A 19,077-nucleotide genomic window follows, 5' to 3' on the forward strand; every position below is an offset into this window, starting at 1 on the left:
TTTGAACCCCAAATAGTATATGTGCATTAAAGGCAAAGCTCATTGTGGAATTGCTTACTTAACAAAACACAAATATATTTAGTAAAAGATTGGCCACAAAAATAGTGTAAGACCAAGTATAAGCATCCATTTAAGCATAGAAATTAAAAAGTGCATATTTTTATCTTTTATGCATTTATCCTTCGGTAAGAAAATATGCATTTGTATTCCTATTTTGTTGCCCTCACATGATTATAAGGTAAGAGTTCCAAGGTCAGTGATAACTCTGCTGCAGTGTATATTAAATCAATGTGTGTATTTTTTCTGAATGTTACAAATCAACTACTGATAGTTCAAAAGCTCTCCTTTTCTTTGATGTCTACAAAGATGATAACCAACTGTATGTATGTGGATGATGTGTCTTTCCTGATAGACCGTCTTTTGATTTTGCTTCTGTTGATAATTGGTACTTTTGCAATAAGAGCATTCTCAACTACCTGAATCAAGACTTTCATAGCAATATCACTTACTGGTTCTTGACAGCTAATGAAGTGGCAAAGCAGGGCTGATAAACTCCAGAGCCTATCAAGAGAGTTGAGTGTAACATTTTTTAGATTCTGATTTCCTAAATGAGGTGGAAGTCATTAAGTTCATCAAACAAACTCAGCTATGAACTTTTAAACTACTTTCTTGAGTTTTTAAAGTAGAATTTCTTCCCTTTGAGTACTTAGAAATGATAAAACAACAGTTATAATTGAGAAAACTAGAAATTTTTTCCTTGATTTTGTAATTCTGGTTTTTACCACTTTTTGAGTCTTGCCAGGAGTGGCATTTAGCCTAACAAGAAACAAATGCCTGTTTTAGATAATTGCCTTACAAGGAAATAAAAAATTAAAAGAAATATTTAAAATCTTGGAAATGTTATGAAAAATGTTTTGCCACTGTGGAACACAGCAAAAAACAAGACCTTAGCTTCTAAAGCAAGTTTTCTGAGGTGGGAGTACATAGGTTCCTATTTTTATAACAATTTATTGATTTGAAGAGAAATTAAAAAAATAAATACCTGTATTTGAAGAAATATTCTAATTTTAAAAATAGAAAATAATTGTCAATTACTTAATCCAAAACTTAGTAATAGTAATATTATAAAGAAATGATTGGCAGAGATAATCTTTTAACTATTTACATGCAAAAGAAACAAGTAACAGGAAAAGGTAAGAATTCAGAAATTGGGAACCTTAGATAATGTTATATGACTCTTTCATGCTCACATAGAACTGCTGTGAGGGTTTCATTAGAACTTAATAGCACTAATAACACTTTCCCTGTGTCTTGAGGCAAATTTTCCCATTAGTCTCTGTATTCAAACTAATGGAGGAGTCTCATTTTGAATGTGTGTTAAGGCAGGGATTAAAAGGAGATCATATGTCACTTTATTTATTTATTTATTTTTTAATTTTTTTTTTCAACGTTTATTTATTTTTGGGACAGAGAGAGACAGAGCATGAAAGGGGGAGGGGCAGAGAGAGAGGGAGACACAGAATCGGAAACAGGCTCCAGGCTCTGAGCCATCAGCCCAGAGCCTGACGCGGGGCTCGAACTCAAGGACCGCGAGATCGTGACCTGGCTGAAGTCGGACGCTTAACCGACTGCGCCACCCAGGCGCCCCGATCATATGTCACTTTAAACAACGTTTATTATTTATCATTCATTTTAAAATTTTTATTAGTGTTTTGGTTTGTTTTTTGTTGTTTTATGAAAGGGAAATGGTAATGTTTTTGATGAAGTGTAGAAGCAAGTTTAATAAGAAATTGACTTATGCTGCTTTTTTTTTTTGCCCATTCTAAAAGAGATAAATCGGGTTCTGAATTAGACTTTTGTTCTTGGGGGGATAAATGTCTGTGTGCCCTGCATTGGGCCCGGGAATGTTGAATGTTGTCCTCCTGTTCAGCCCAGAGATATGCTTGATTTTAATGAGCCCTGGGAAAGCAAGGATTTTCAATAAACATGCTGCATTATTAGTTTCATTCTAGGGAATCACTGAATTGTCCTCAGGGCTCTTAAATCAATCCTGGCTCACATTATCTTTAATTGTAATCTCCAAATATTCCAAAACATGACCCAGTCTTAGAATACACTTATAGCAGAATGTGTTTAGAAAATAAAATTGAGGGGCGCCTGGGTGGCGCAGTCGGTTAAGCGTCTGACTTCAGCCAGGTCACGATCTCGCGGTCCGTGGGTTCGAGCCCCGCGTCGGGCTCTGGGCTGATGGCTCAGAGCCTGGAGCCTGTTTCCAATTCTGTGTCTCCCTCTCTCTCTCTGCCCCTCCCCTGTTCATGCTCTGTCTCTCTCTGTCCCAAAAATAAATAAACGTTGAAAAAAAAAAAGAAAAAAAAAAAAGAAAAGAAAATTGAACAATTTTAACTTGTCTCATTTTCTATATAAGATAAAATTTTTAAATTATTATTTATTTCTGTACAAAGTAAATTTTAGAACTAATACCGTGAGATAATTTTTGTAAAAAAAAGAAAATATTTGGGCAGTGTAGAATATAGGAAAACTTAATTTGCCCAAATTATCTATGTAATAATCAATCTCCTCTTTTATTTATGTATATAGAAAAACTATAGAATGTCAGTGAAATCTTATAAACCTACTTCATTAAAGCATCTGACTTCTTTTGATTAATAATTTCTGAAATGTGCCCACTCCAAAATTGAACACATTATTAGGGGAAACATAATGTGTCATCATTAATAGGATTATTATTGTTACTAAGATCAGAATAGACTCAGAACATATTGTATGGTTTCATCTAGAGATCTTTTGAGTTCATTGGTTTTCAACAAACACCCTCCTCTTCCATCTCTCTTCCACCCCTCTGCAGGAAATCTGATTCAAACAGAATCCTTTTATGGGCAAGCCAGAAGCCTTCATAATCAAAATGTATCTATTCTGTTTAAAGCAGTGGGACATGCCTAGGTATGCCATATGAATGCTCTCCCTATTCTCCATATCCCCCTGAAAAGACAATAAAATAAGCTCTCAGGTGAACCAACTTCTACTTTAACTGACAAACTCAAATTGCGTTTGTTTGTGACACCCAGACACCATGCAATTTAGAGAATGAAAAGACTAGAGGAATAAGGGGAGCAGGATAAGATATGGATAATCTAACCCACATACCCTGTTGTACACTCATAAACACGTTCATTTTATCCACCTAATCAGAAATTCATCTACTCATTCATTTGATAAACATGTAGTAAATATCTTTTGTCCACAGAATCTAAGTTTTAGGTAATTCCTATCCCCATCCACACAGACATGCTCCTCTGATTTGGTTACTGGATTGATCCTTGAGAGTGTCCATATGATCTCCTGGACTTTCTTGTGACCTTCTCTCTCTTCCAACTCTAAGAATAGATTCTTACCTCAGTCAAAAAGGGACACTCATGAACACTAAAGTAAATATGTTCTCTGGAATGGTCACACTTCAATGTATCAGTTCTTGTCAGTGAATAAGGAAGGTTTCTTTCCTCCCATAAGCATATCATGGAGTGGAAATGATGGAAAAATACGGATGAAATACTCATTTTCTTTCTTAAGTAAAAGCTCATTATCTCAACATTAGAAAAATTCAGAGAAATTCTTAAGCAGTTTTTAAAAAATTCTTACAGTGGGTATATATAAAAGATAACATGTAATAAGTGGTTTATAGCTATTTAATTCTCCATATGTGAATATTGTCCACAGTTTTGTTACTGGAAAATTAAAGTATATAATGTATAAATATTAGAAAACATTTGCTTTCTTATAGCCATTTGGAATATGACAGCTATTTCAAGAACACACTGAAATATATGCTATGGTATGTGTAAATGATTGACCAGAACTGCCTGATAAATCAGACTTTCAGGTGTATTCTTTAGATAGGCTTCTTTTTTGTTTTCTTTAACTTTGCTAATGATAATACAATTCTTGCTACTCATAGGCATTTAATGAACATTTACTGGTAATAGAAACCTGCCTGTAGAGGAGCCTCATAAATAATTAAGACATAAAGACAGAATCAAAAACAGAGTTTCGATCTCTGGATTACTAGCCTATCACTCAATGCACTAAATTAAACCAGTGTGAATTATTATAAAAGAAAGATCTATACTTTAATTGGAGACTTTTACTGACTAATCATCTTGCACAGAAATAAGTGATCAATTGTAATACAGGGTTGTATTAATCACTTTTAGTCACATTAAAACATTTAGTTGCTTTATGTAATAATGATATTTAAATTCATTTTTTTCCAAGAAGAAGTAAAAATTAGTATCTTATATTAGGTTTTTTTTTCCTCTAAATCGTTAGCAGCTTTTATTTTTTGAGCAGATACTTGTACAAAAACTTATCAAAGATCAGGCAGAAAAAAATTAAGAGAAAATTAACGTCTTGAGTTTTCTAGAGACTTATTTAGAAAGAACATTAAACTAAGAGCCAGGAGAATTTAATATAAACCTGGCCTCTGCAACTATTCATTGTAAAGTCATTTATGCTTTTTTGTAAATGAAAGTAATCAGACTTTATAGTCTAAAGGTTTTTTTTAGATCTCAAATTCAATAATTAATTAAGTAGATGGTTAGTCTTTCTTCTACAGATAATTAGACTCATATAGCACTGTGATCACTTTATATATAATAATCCGCTGTATGTATGTGGTTAGAACAGTACCTTGCATTCAAGTGTTACTTGTGATGATTGTGGTGGTGGTGGTGGTGGTGGTGGTAATGCCACCTTTGTACTTTAGGTGTAATTTCACTTTTTATGGACATTTTCCTATAATAGCCATATGGATTCCTAGAGTTTGTTTCTGTAATTAAGCATTTGAGGATACAACTTTTATGATTTGTTAACCTTTTGATTACTAATTCGATCCTACCTGGAGTATATGAAGGTATGTGCCAGATTTCAGCATTCCATCTCGAAACATTTCATGCTTTTGCTATATTGGACATGTTTTCTTACTAATTTGTGGTTTGATATTTCTTTGGGGTTACTTCCTCTCTTCATTTAAGACCGATATTCTTGTCTGTTTTCTTATTCTTTTCTTTTTTTCCATGTGAGATTCAAAGGAAAACGATAGAGTAAAAGTGCCCTTTTCTCACCTTGTTTTGTAGAAAATTATTCTGGAGGTAGCACTAGTATGGCTTATTAGTGTAAACCTACGGAGGAAGTTCTTTTAGAATATAATTATAATAATCAAAGGAAGAAATTATGAGGAAATGAATTATGACACTGACAATGAGGATGTAAGCAAAGGAAAATACACAAGAAATTATTGTAGCGTTTAACAAAGTGGAGTGATGGATTGGACCGATGGATGATGAAGAGGCTCTGGGTTACATGATTGAGTGATACCTGCATCTAGTTTTAAACATACAGAAAGGTGATGATGTCAGTAATGGAATGAAGAAAAGGGAGTGAGTTCTGTTCAAGTCCTGCAAACTCTGACATGTTTGTACAATATCTACATAGAAGTATTTGGTAAGCCCTTGTTTGGTCTTCAGAGGGAAATCTGTCTTGGAAGATAGACATTTAAGACATGTCAGAATCCTGCTAGTGACCGAGAAATACCTGTAGAAAAGATTACCCATGGAGTTATTACTGTGTAAAAAAAGATGAAGCACAGAGAAAATAAGATAAAGATTTAAGAGACTCCCAACTAAGGTGAATTATGTAATAGTAAGAAATAACCGAACTTCTTACATTTTTTTGCCTCAATAATCTGTTCTTAGCATTCTCAAAGATTCTACCTTCTTAGAGATAGAATAGGGTAAGACTAAAAGAACCGGCCCCAGGTGTCAGATGGGAGTGGATATCTTGACTTTCTACCACATAGTCTCTGTGACCTAGGATATTTCCAATATCTGTCTGAGAAAAAAATGAGACTGAGAACTGTCACCTCATAATCTTGTTATGAAACTTTTAATGAATATACCTATAAGTCATTTAGCAGTTTTTGGCAATAGTAGGCAATTAAAACTGTACCTTATATTTTACCTTATTTCTGTCTCCTGATCATTATCATGTCCTGTGCATGGAATGCTCTGCCACACCTCATCCTGCTGGTCAAAGTCATATGTTACACATTTTTTTAAGGCCAGGATTAATCGCCAAGTTCTTTCTCCAATGAGTATCCACTTTTCCATGAGGCATTAATTTATCCCTCCTGTTAACTTTCTTAGCTCTTATTATTCTTCATGCTGTTCATTTAGGTTTTGCTTCTTTGAGGGCATTTGTCTTTCCATCAAGATTTTATTACTCTTTATATTCCACATACTTCTTAGCCAATGCCTGTGTATTATACACAGTAAAGACTGGGTATGTGCTTGTTGAATTAGATTAGTCTGTAGGAAGTAACTCTCCATACATATGTTTCACATTGTAAAAAGTGAAAAACAGATTAATATCACAGATAGGCCTGCTCTTGAGTTTTACAAGCATATTTGAGGAAAAATACATTGTCTCTCACTGACAATATAGTTCATTGTGTGGCATCTAGAAGCTTAGAAACTGGGTTTGCGCTGGTAACGGACCTTTGCTTGTCTAAAACTCAAATGTGGGCACCTTGTACTTTGATTAGGGAGTCTCTCCAAGTCCACTACAAATAAGAAGCACCTGAGAAGAGAAGGGAGAGTCCTGCCATAAATTCAATGTGTTAGGAGACGTTAGAGATCAGACCCTTGGCAAATATAAATAAATAAGTTGGAAGAACTTGGAGAAATGTTCTAGGCAGAGGTGGGGGGATCGTGTTTTACAGAGTGTTGTGGCGTCTGGCATAGACTGGAGAAATTAGTTAATGTAAAAGTTACCATCGGACCAGGATGTAAAAATTGGATGCACATTTCAAGTATTTACTAGTAATGAAATTAGAAGATAGATTTTTCTAAGTATATTTGAACAATACATACCTAAGTATGTGAACTGAGAGCATATACTCAGCATCACCAAATAAATAAAAGCATGTAGATGCCCACTAACATTAGCTATATCTATGTAATGACAAAATACACTGGCTAGAAATGCTGTGAGTAGAGTTCACCATTCACACAATTTATCTTAGAGAAGCAGTTGTCAAACATGTCTGTGGAAAGGTACTTCCCTTCTGTGTAATAGTCTTTAAAAATGAGTCCTTGGTGAAATAAAGTAGTAAAAATAAGGTGAATTTTTCTACAATATAAATTTATCCGTATCCAAGGATTATCCTTTTTGTGTGCTGCTTCTTGCTCTTTTTATTAAGTAAAATGCCTCTTTTTTGTATGAAATGATATGACTGTCAATAGTACTTGTTTCTGTTATTTTTATAATGCAACAAACAGTTGCCAACTTTTATTTTAGCTCCTATTTTGCTTTAGAAATAATTTAGTTTTTGAAATTTAAAAAATAATCTAGGAAGCACTGAAATACAGCATCTAAAACTTTGGACCTCAGTGAACCTTCCAGTATTTACAAATATCTGGATATAGTCATCATTTAGTCAAAATATTTGGCTTCCTATAGATCCAGCCTTTGACTACTTTAAATGGGATCTTTGTTCTGTGAAAGGACAAAGTTCAAGTCATAGAAAAAGGACATGAGGCTAAAGCCATGAATGAATACAGGCAATTAATTTGAATCCAGTAACTGATGGCATCCTATTACCTTTCATGCTATAAAACTTAGAGGAAGGGGTAAGGAAAGAAGAGAGAAAAAGAGGAAGGAAGAGCAAGAGAATGAGAAACAATAATGGAAGTCAGAAATATAAAGAACAGAGTGGCTATTGTTTGATTTTGAAGGTCAGACAGTTCTTCATCCTATTATAAAAATGTCTAGTTCTGGGCGGTCTTACATTCTAGAAATTTGTATTCATTTCATTGCCTTTTGAGAATCTGACCTGGTTATTGCAATACAATAATCTGTAGAAATCTATTTTTGTCCTAACGATAATCAGAACACCACAGGAACTATCCAGCTTTATTATATAGAGGTCAGTAGTCATGTATGATTTTGATATAAATTTTCCCATCATTTTTTTTCGTTTCATACATTAAAATAAACATGAGAAGAACATCAGCTCGTAAAATAATTTTTCAGTATCTTAATCTACTGATAATAATTACTAACAATGTCTTTTTTTCTTTATTCAAATAAAGCTACATAGATTATGATGAATTCAGGAAAAAAGGCAGATCTCAAAATTTATAAATAAATAAGTAGAATGAAAATTAGAATTGACATGAGGGCTGCCTGTGTGTGGCTCAGTAAGTTGACTGACTGACTCTTGGTTTCAGGTCATGATCTCACAGTTTGTGAGATGGAGCCCTGTGTTGGGCTCTGCACTGACAGCCCCAAACCTGCCTAGGATTACCTGCCTCCCTCTCTCTGCCCCTCCCCAGTCACTTGTGTGCTCTCTCTCAAAAATAAATAAACTTTCAAAGAAATAAAGATGCATTAGAAAAGATCATGGTTCTTCTCCCATAATTAGTTGGTGGGCTCCTCTAATTAAAATACATCAATTATAGTTTCATTTCTTCTTTTGCTCATGTTATTACATTAAAAATAGATATATGGACTTTATATATATGTGTCCTGAATTTCATAAGACTGTTTTATGGAATTATATCACAAGAGAATGTAATCTATTTGTAATTGAACACTCTGCTGCTTGAAATCATATGAAATGATTCCCATCCAGAGCATCTATATACACTTAATGCTTACTGTCTCCATTATCTTATAATGGTGATAATAGTTAGCACTATTGAGCAAAAACTATTTACTCTTTGATTGGTATAGCTTCCATTTTGTCATTAAACAAATTGTAGACGCTAAGTCATTTTTGGAAGCTGAAATAAATAGAATGCTTATTTAATCACCTTTTGTATTTCAGAATAAAAAGTTCATTAAAGAGTGCTTGTTTGAAATGGCACTTTTGATTACAATTGTACATTGACTTCTCTTTATGGTTGCCACAACGTGTAGAGGTTGAAGCAATGTCTCAACCAGGAAAAAGCTGAATTACACCAGAAAGAATTAGTGTCTTTACATGCTTTGGTCTATCAGATTCATTATAGTCAAATTGATTCTGTAGAAATTTAGATTGTTATCTAATGTTTGTTGCTATTTTCCTGGATGTGAACATAGGCAAGATATGAAAAGGTAGTGGAATATTAAACATTTCACATTTCTGAATACTTATTTTAGTTCCAATTCTAATTTATGTCACACTAAGAATTATAAAATAGAAGCTGAAAAGAAAGTCCTAAAATTCTGAAGGAGTAGAGTCAAAGTTGAAGTTATTTAATATCAGGTATAGCTGAATGTATCTACATATAAGAAAAAATAACAAATTTAAAAAAGGAAAACAGAATATTAAAGAATATGAGATCTATCTAGATGTAGAGAAAACGTCTCTGATTTTAACCTAGGTATTTTTTTCCCTGGAAAGTGTTGAGATAATCTAAGCAATCTAGAATTTGCTGTGACTCAGTGTCATGAGAGTCTCAAAAAGACTCTTTTCTTGGTTGTAATGAAATATAAAAAGTCCTTGATAGAGACGAACATCTAAAGAAATTGGAGCAAAAAGGAATGATTAGGCAAAATCAAGTATATTTGAAAGTGATGGAAAACACAGCTGCTAACCCATATTCCAGGAAAATATTGTCTCTTTGTTTAATGAAATGATCTAGCACTAACACATTTTTAAAGCGTAGTTTGTTTCCGTAGTGATGTCATACATAAACCACTAAAGACTTTTCTCTAAGTTGTCTGTACTGAGTAACCATTGATTCTCCCTGAACGAATTTACAAAATTCAACCTGTAATGTATTTTTTAATTAGGTGAATATTTTCATTGTTTGGAATTATAATATAGATAGGCACTACATTTATTATTTAAAATTTAGGTTATAGAAATTGGCAGACCAAAAAAATATTTCACTGTTTTTAAAAGGACCTTTATATTTCATACTAATGTAAATCGAAAGTATATTGGTTTTCTTTATCCCTTTACAAAATGATAATGCTAATGAGTTAGCATATTTGGTAAGATAGGTCGAAGAATATTTTTTTTCAGTCTGCTACATCTGGATCTTAATTTCCTACTTCTGGTCAAAAAGATTGAACATACTACTATTTCACCTCTACTTATACACATAGGTGATTGTGTGCTTTATTATGCAAATTATTGTTCTAAGTATTTAACATGAATTACCTAATTTCACCTTCACAATAGCTCTTAGAAGATATATTATTAACCCCATCTTCCAAAATCTGAGGTCCAGGTAGCATAAGGAATTCATCCTAGTTTGCACAGCTAGTAAGTACTATGATGATACTTTGTGTTCTTACCTGTAACTGGATGACTCTGCGTTCTCTAGGTATAGTAGTTGTCTTCCCATAACTTTTCCACTTGATGCTTAGACCTCCCTTATATAGTTCTGTGTGTTTCCAATTAAAATTCACCTTTGTGTCTCTTGAAGGACCCTCCTATTGGTTAATATTTATGTAATTGTCTTGGCTTAGACTTACCTGACTTTTCAGTTTGTCTAGCTCCCTGTAGTTTTGTTTCTCTTGTATTGGGGGGGGGGATTATTATAGATTTTATAATTGGAAGGAATACTGAAGGGCACGTTCTCTATTTGATAATTATTATCTCTTTGAACAACCATTAAGTCAGTCATTGAACATGTCCAGTAACGTACCCTTGCCTTTTACAGTAGCCGTCCTCACACAGCTCAGGATGCTGGAAATTTCAGTCTTATATTCATTCTCTGTAGCATTGAGTATTTGCAATAATTCGGAAAGTGGTGACAGGATGACATTTAAATTCAGATACCATGTAGTGAATTATGGTTTTTTTCTCTCTGGAAACTAATAGCTCTCATTTATTTCAGATGTCACTCATGTGAACGAAATTCTCAAATTGATTCCTTCCTTCCCTCCCTCCTTCCTTCCTCCCTTCCTGCCTTCCTTTTCTTTCCTTTCTTCCTTTATTTTTTTTTTAATGGGTGTGGAGGGTGGGAAAAGGCTAGCCCAGTATTATACTGTTTTTTCATGAATTAATTAGAAAATCACATTTTAATAATTTTAACAATTCTTATAATTTTGTGTAGTAGATGGATGGATAGATAAATCCATAGAAAAAATATACATTCGATTTAATATTTAATGACCTGGTAATGTGGAAAAGAAACCATGTGAGTTGTGGGTAGTGAGCTATTAATTATAGATTTCCTGACTTGAGGGGATGTTAATTCTGGTAGATAAGTCATTTACATGAATGATTGACAGTGTGATACAAGTTATAGGAGTAATTTACAAAGAAATTATAAGAAATTCTTGGGGCTTGCACTTGAACTAGCTCTTACGGATGGATGCTCTTTGTGGTGCCTGGGTGACTCAGTTGGTTAAGTGTCTGCTTTCGGCTCAAGTCATGATCTCACAGCTTGTGGGTTCAAACCCCATGTTGGCCTCTGCGCTGACGGCTCAGAGAGTGGTGTCTGCATCGCTATGTCTCCCTCTCTCTCTGCCCCTCCCCTGCTTGTGCTCTATCAAAAATAGATAAACATTAAAAAAAAAAAAAAAAGAATGGATACCCTTGTCAAGGTGGTATATAGTTGTAGATGTCAAGAACAACGGCAGCAAAGGCTAAAAAGTGGACAACTGCAGATACATTTTCCTGCAGGATAAAGGACATGAGGGAGGAGTACTGGGTTGGGGTGTAAACTCAGATGGTCTTTAATGCTAAATTAAGGAGTTTGAACTTTATCCCCCACTGAAATAATATTTTTGGTTATACGGAGAAGGCGGTAGGAGAAATAGATACAGCAAGGAAACTTACCGTAAAGCTAATGTATGGGGGACAGGACTGGGATAGAGGAAGGGTCTATATTGCTGCTTTCTCTCCTTGGAAAACACATTCTGCATTTTGTGGGTGTTGATGAAAGGGTTCAACTATGTGTGCCCTGGACAAATCTGAATCATCGATTCAGTACACAATTTTGGAGAATCTTCAACGTTTCCATCCCCTGGGAGGGGGTTGTGGTGGTATATGTACATAATTTTGACTGAGGCTGATATGTAAAAAAAAAAAAAAAAAAAAACCTCTTTGTTGATTATCAACAATTGCCTTTGCAATGCAAAGGTGGACTTACAATTAATGTTTTTATTTGAAAATATTTCTTCACTTAGGTATAGGTCTAAAAGTCAGGATTTGCCCCTTAGCAAAAGCAAATAGAAGAATGATAATAAACTGAAAAATTGAAGTCAGATAGTAAAATTCATATAACTTATGTTTTTATGAAAATGTAACTTGGCTTCTGTATATATGTCAGTCACAAAATATTACAAAATATTTAGATGGTGGAGTTAATTATTTAATGGTCAAAAAGACATGTAAAAATTCCTTAGTAAAAAGAAGCCTCAAACAACCTAGGAGGTTCAACAGTGTTTCCCTCATACTGCCTCTGCTCTGTTGGCCTGCTTCTCTTTTCCTTTTAGATAATGATTTGGAACAAATGAAACCATTTAAAAAAACCTTTGTAAAATTAAAGACATTTTATATACAATACTGAGCATTTCATTTTATCATTACATGCACAGAGATTTCATTGGATCAGTTGTGCAGAGGAGGTATTTCTGTTCCTTTCTTCTGAAGAAGTATATGGTATTGAGTATGAAATCAGCAAACTAATGAATATGACTTCCATTTCCATGAAATGTAAACAAACAAACAAACAAAAATGGCTCCTGTATATTTCTTAGTACCATTAAGAACAACCACTGATTTGTAGCTACAGCAGGCCGTAGATTGCCATGTACCAATAGTCCATGCTCATGTAGGACCTCACATTAACACCCAATGTCTTGCTTTGTTACCTTGCAGAAATGTTGGAATCCAACAATGTGATCACTTTCAATGGCTTCGCCAACAGCTCCAGTTATCATACCTTCCTTTTGGATGAGGAACGGAGTAGGCTGTATGTTGGAGCGAAGGATCACATATTTTCATTCAACCTGGTTAATATCAAGGATTTTCAAAAGGTATCTTTATTCTAATGTATACACTGTAGTTTCTTTAAAACATCTCAAGCTATTTAACAGTGAATTCTCTAGCTATTTGATAGTGTTACAACTGAAAAAAAAAACTGTTTAAATTAATAATTTTATTTTTTCAGATGCAAATAAAAATAATGCATTGATTTGATTATCACAAATCAATGGATGCAGTAAACCATAAAAATCATCAAGGACAAAACCATAGTATGTTAAATGATCATTTTAAGAAATACTGACTTAAGCTTATCCTTCCATAGTTGTATCATTTTTCCTGTGTAAAACTAAACATCTGAACCATTATATTTATATATCATAATTGATATCATTTACCGTGTGTGTGTATATGTATGTGTATGTATATATCGCTATATTGTCAGCAAATGCAGAGTTCATCAATCATTTTACACATGCCTAATCTGGTGTGTCACCTGTTTTTGTAAATAATGGTTATTGGAACACAGACACTCATACATTTACATATTGTCTATGTTTGCTTTCATTCAACAATGGCAGAATTGAATAGTTGTGATAGAGGTCATCTGGCTCACAGAGCCTAAAATATTTACTATCTGGCCTTTCAAACAAAAAGTTTGCCAAACCGTCATCTAGAAGATCAGTTTTCAGTGTCAGATCTTTACAAATGTGGTCATTTAGACACTTGCAGTCTATCAGTTTTATCCTTACTCTTTACCATGTTTTTGGCTTCTTTAATTAATAAGCTATACAGTTTGGAAAATAAACATGGATTGAAAAATTAGTGCAAATTATGCTACTGAGTCCATATGCTGCACTCAAAGTCAATTATTTTTTCATAGTCAGTATTTCCAGTCATAATTCTCTGAGGAACAAAAATCTTTTATGTAGCGGCTTTTGTAGGAGTACTAGTATAACATATTTTTTTAGAGTACATATACATCAGTTTTTATGTATGTTAATTTTGCTTCTTATAGGACTTTAGAGAGTGGTGTTTCCTAAACTGATAAACTTTAACATATTGGACAATAAGTTTTGAAAAGTAATGAATTGTATTAAAAGCTTTTGTCCTGGTTGGAGAATATTGCTTTGAAGATCAAATGAAGATTAAATTCAAAGCTAATTCATATCTCTAATAGAGTATACCACTGGACCTAAGACTTTTACTTTCCTACTACCCAAACTCTGAAATTCTGACTGTACATAAAGATTTGACTCATTATGTATATCATACAAAACAGCAGCGATATACTTAGAGATTAATATACGGGATTTAAATGTCACCTTTGATATTTCTTTTTCTGATTTTTTCAATCTATTTGATTTCTAAGACTTCTCAGATGATTGCAGTATTCCTAAGGTTATCTGTTGCCTAAAAAAACTAGTTATCTGTTTGTTTTTCTGAAATAACAAAATATTTACCTTGGAGTCTTTTCTAAAGGTAATAAAATAAGCAGCTTTGTTTTGTTTAGTGAAAATAAGTCATCCTTTTTATATAATGAGTGAAAAATCTAAGTTTAAGAAATATTTGGTATTTTAATAGTAGGAAATTATATAAGTTCAAGTTTTCAGTGTTCATAATAGTTTTATCATTTTGTAAAACTCCTATATATAACATAAATATATATACATATATTTTTATCCATAAACAATATATGAGTAACATCATACCTCAGAATATGTATTTAATGTATTTGGCATTTTTCTCTGAATAATGAAATAATAAAGATTCTTAGTTTATATACTCAGTTTGTTCTAAAATTGAAAAGGCTTAATTATTGTATGAGACAACCTGCTGTTTTATAGATGAGGAAAATCCCAGAGCCATTTGTATGCCCTTGATATAATCACAGTATCTTCTACCAACTAGACTTACAATAAATAGATACTGAAGTAATGAATTAATTCAAGTTAGGTGACTTGCCCAGTTTCATAGTGTTGTTATAGCTCCTGCTCTTGCATTTAAAATCATTATTCTAATGGGAGACATATTTCTAAGTCTAAAACATTCATTCCAAACATATTATTTAATTATACCACACTGTCCATAGGAGTAAATCTAGTTTACTTAAGAATTCACATGCATTTGTCTATTGTTCTTTATAATCTCTGTATGATGTTATTTAGCATTTTCTGAAGCATCTACTCTTGTAATAAACTTTATAAAGATCACTATAGGATATCATAAATAATTCTTGAGGGACTTACAACATAATATTAATGATAAGATTATGAGCATAAAGGTATATATTAGGCCAATCCTTATTAGAGATAACACATTCTCAGATTTGGAAGAACTATGAAAAGATTCTAGACCTTCATAAAAGCATGCTGTTTCTTTAAGGCACAAATGCTTATTTATAAAATTATGAGTGAGAGGGGCTGTCATGAATAGAACTATAGACGCATGAAGAAAGGAAAGTGTAATACACATCATGAAACACTTTGAATATGAGCATAAGAAATTTAGGCATTGTTAATTGAGACTTTTTGAACAAAGAAGACAAAAATATCTACAGGTAAACAAATATAACCAAATAGTCAGGAATTTTTCTTTATGGAAGAGGATACTGTTGGAAATGACAATTAAATATGTTTATATTTTTTATATAAAGTAAATATATATATTTATTTCACTGACTTATAGTTATGCCCATAAGTTGCTTTCCAGAATAGCATATTATATACCAAAATTTATTTTATTCATGCCAGATTTTTAAGCTATACTTATTTATTTAACTCTGGGAACTCTAGAAAGTTGAGAGTACACACTCCTGTAAGTATGAGAGAATTGAGCATAAATGTTATCAACATTATTTTTTATCAACATTTGACATAAGAGAAAAAATGACAAAATGAGACCCATGCTATCTCACCACCAGCAGTCAAGAGCTAGGAAAGTATGAGAAAATGACTTGCCTTTTTCAGTTAAAAATCATGTTTTAATAATCTGTGAGTTTTGGGAAATGTAACTGGCAAGCTTAATGTGAAAGTCAGTAAATCTTAGCCCTATACTCTATATTATTGTCGTGTTTTAAATGAAATTTATATTTTATCTACCGGTATAAACTTTAAATAAGAATAGATCGCTTGGGCTTTCCATAGCCACAGTGAAGACAGAGCTGTGGAATGTATGGAACAGACTACCCAGTACCCGCTCTAGTAATTCAGAAGTCAGGGTAATGTGAATTTTAAGGACGTGCATTTTTTGTGCTTAGATTTTTTTTTTATTATGAGATTACTTTGTAAGATCCTTGTGGAACAAATCAAATGACAGTTCTAATTTACATATACAGATAAACATGAAAAGAAAAGCACATGAAAAAGAATACATAAATTAAAAGCTTCAGATGGTAAAAATGAATGTATAACCAAAAATTTTTAGGGCTTTTATAATTGTGACACAGAGCTGAAATGCATTTGTTATGCCATCATAGGTTATTTCGATATGTCCTAAATTCTTGCTTATGAATGTGTTATATTTTGTTTTTTGATTCCCTAGATTGAATATCATAGCCCTTGCACAAGTTTATGACCATTTATACTGAATTATCTAGGGGCTTGTTTATGACCGTTTATACTGAATTATCTTGAGGCTTGTTTATAACCATTTATACTGAATTATCTTGAGGCTTGTTTATGACCATTTAACTGAATTATCTTAAGGATCCCAAAAAAGATGATCAGTCATTTTGAGACTAACACAGACATGAATGAGTGACTGCACCATGTCTGGAGTTTTTTTTTTTTTTTTTACATATGACATTTTTTTTTTTCCTGCAATTAACTGTTACCAGATGAGAAAGATGAATTAAAGAAAAAAATTCAATTGTTCTGCCCCAATACAGATAGGACTCATTCGAATTGCCCTGAGGAACTGAACAATTTTATATTAAAATTTAGATGAGGATGTTTGTATTAATATTATAAAGAAAAATACATCCACCATCCCCTAAACCACCAATAATATCTTGGCCTGCTTAGCACTGTCATTGTAATTATACAGTATAGAAACCTTTGGAATTTAGCATAAATGTTGTCAAAGAATGAAGGGGAAATATTAGGGATGAAAACAATTGTTTTTCAATTAGTTTAAGTTTTTCCCACAGTGGCAAAGTTTTTAGGGCTATCTATTTGGAAATTCATTTCCTTCTTTATCTCCAGAAAGTATATAATGCTACTCTTACCTACTTACTGTGCTTCCCCCCACCAAAAAAAAAAAAAAAAAATTCCTTTCTAAAATGAGGTTTTCTTAACCCTATCAATTGCTCATTCTAGAGTGTCATGCTGAAATTTGAATTAGGGAAAAGGACCCAGAGCACCTCATGTTTAAATTCAAAATGACTATTTTATAATAAAGACAGATTCTTTTAGAAAAATGTTAGACACTTTTTTTGTGTTTATTTCTATCTCCCTTCACGAGATTTTCACATCTTCTCAAAATGATCTTCCTCTCCCAACCTGACAGTTCTCTTCTCTGCACGCTGCTTAAATCTACTGACTACATAAATTCTGTGTTGCTCAACTTTCATAAACAGCAAAGTCTAATGGGTAGGCAGAGATTGAATGATACCAATTACATTCATACCAATTAATAGATGCTACTGCAGAGTTTAAGCTGAAACCTTCCTACCACATAATGCTTTGTGGAACTTTCTTTAAGTTGCCCCACCTTAGTCTAACAGGCTATAATGTTGGATCACTTAGAGAACTTAATTGGCATAAAATTATGTTTTTTCTCTGCCCTTAGATTGTATGGCCAGTATCTTTTACCAGAAGGGATGAATGCAAATGGGCTGGGAAAGATATCCTGGTAAGTATCAATCAACTAAATTATCTTAGTAATTACATAATTTATTATTCTGTTATCATTTTTGTTTAGTGTTGTATTAAGTAAACACTATACTTGTGAACCTAATCACTTTTTAGAAACAAAAAAGTATTTAATTTTGGATAGTGGTATTTTTATATAAAGAAGTGGGTGAAGGTAAAACATGCCTAAAGATTTACATGTATACAAAAGATAATTAACAAAATGCAATTTTGTAGCATATATACTTACATTCAGCAAGTCAACTTCTTTGTACAAATTTGTTTTCATATGTTAATTCTTCTTGAATTCCTTTTGGGTGATATGAAATTTTTCTGCCTCTGAGTCATGATTAAATTATCCCTTCTTCCTTCTTTGCCTTCCATTCTTTTTCTGTTTTCCTTTCCTTTCATCTTCCTTCCTTCCTTTCTTCCTTCCTTCTTTCCTTCCTTCTATCCATCATCCATCCATCCATCCATCCTTCCTCTGATTTCTTAAATATGGATTGAGTAATGACTAGGTAATAGGCATTGTCTTGACTAGGTAATAGGGATTGAACAAAAGAGGAATGGTAAGCAATCCAACAATGGTTTTACCTTTATCAAAAGGTACATTCATTTTTTTCTGAGGCAAACTTTGTTAGTAAAATCAAGTGGGTCACTGTTTTGAGGTATAGCCAAGTAGTTGCACAGATCATAAAAGGCAGTTATAGTCATTTAAATCAATTTAGGGGTGCCTGGGTGGCTCTGTTGGTTTAGTGTGCTACTTCGGCTCAGGTCATGATCTCACTGTTTGTGAGTTCGAGCCCCGTGTCAGGCTGTGTGCTGACAGCTCAGATTCTGTGTCTCCCTCTCTCTTTGCCCCTCCCCTGCTCACACTCTGTCTCTCTCTAAAAAATAAACCATTAATTTTTTTTGAATTAAAAAAAAAACAGATATAATGTATTTTATTTTGTGTCTTATTTTTGGATGTCTAAAAAAGAAAAATCCTATATATTTTGTATACATATTGGCATTTAAAAGAAATTTATCTTAGGCGCTTAAAGACACACATTAACCTGCGTGTGTGTGTGTGTGTGTGTGTGTGTGTGTGTGTGTGTGTGTATGTATATGTATATATATATTTGTAGATGGATAGATATGTAGATATTTTCAGGAGACAACCTGATTGATTGGTAGCAGCTGCCCACAAGATGACGCATATGTTTAGAATGATGTAGAGGT

The 19,077-nt window shown here is 33.1% G+C and overlaps 1 protein-coding gene across 3 annotated transcripts in view; it reads left to right on the plus strand.

Annotated features, from left to right (window-relative positions):
• The window catches only part of SEMA3A (semaphorin 3A), a 468,284-nt gene that overhangs the window by 300,996 nt on the left and 148,211 nt on the right, over positions 1-19,077 (plus strand). For all 3 annotated transcript variants that reach the window (XM_086696802.1, XM_086696801.1, XM_086696803.1), the window contains 2 exons: positions 12,899-13,056; positions 17,795-17,857. In XM_086696802.1, coding sequence (XP_086552928.1) covers positions 12,899-13,056; positions 17,795-17,857 — 221 coding nt within the window. The remainder of the gene's footprint in view (positions 1-12,898; positions 13,057-17,794; positions 17,858-19,077) is intronic.

Source organism: Puma concolor, chromosome A2, assembly GCF_028749965.1.
Source record: "Puma concolor isolate L17-30 chromosome A2, mPumCon1.1.hap2, whole genome shotgun sequence".
Classification (NCBI taxonomy): Eukaryota; Metazoa; Chordata; class Mammalia; order Carnivora; family Felidae; genus Puma; species Puma concolor.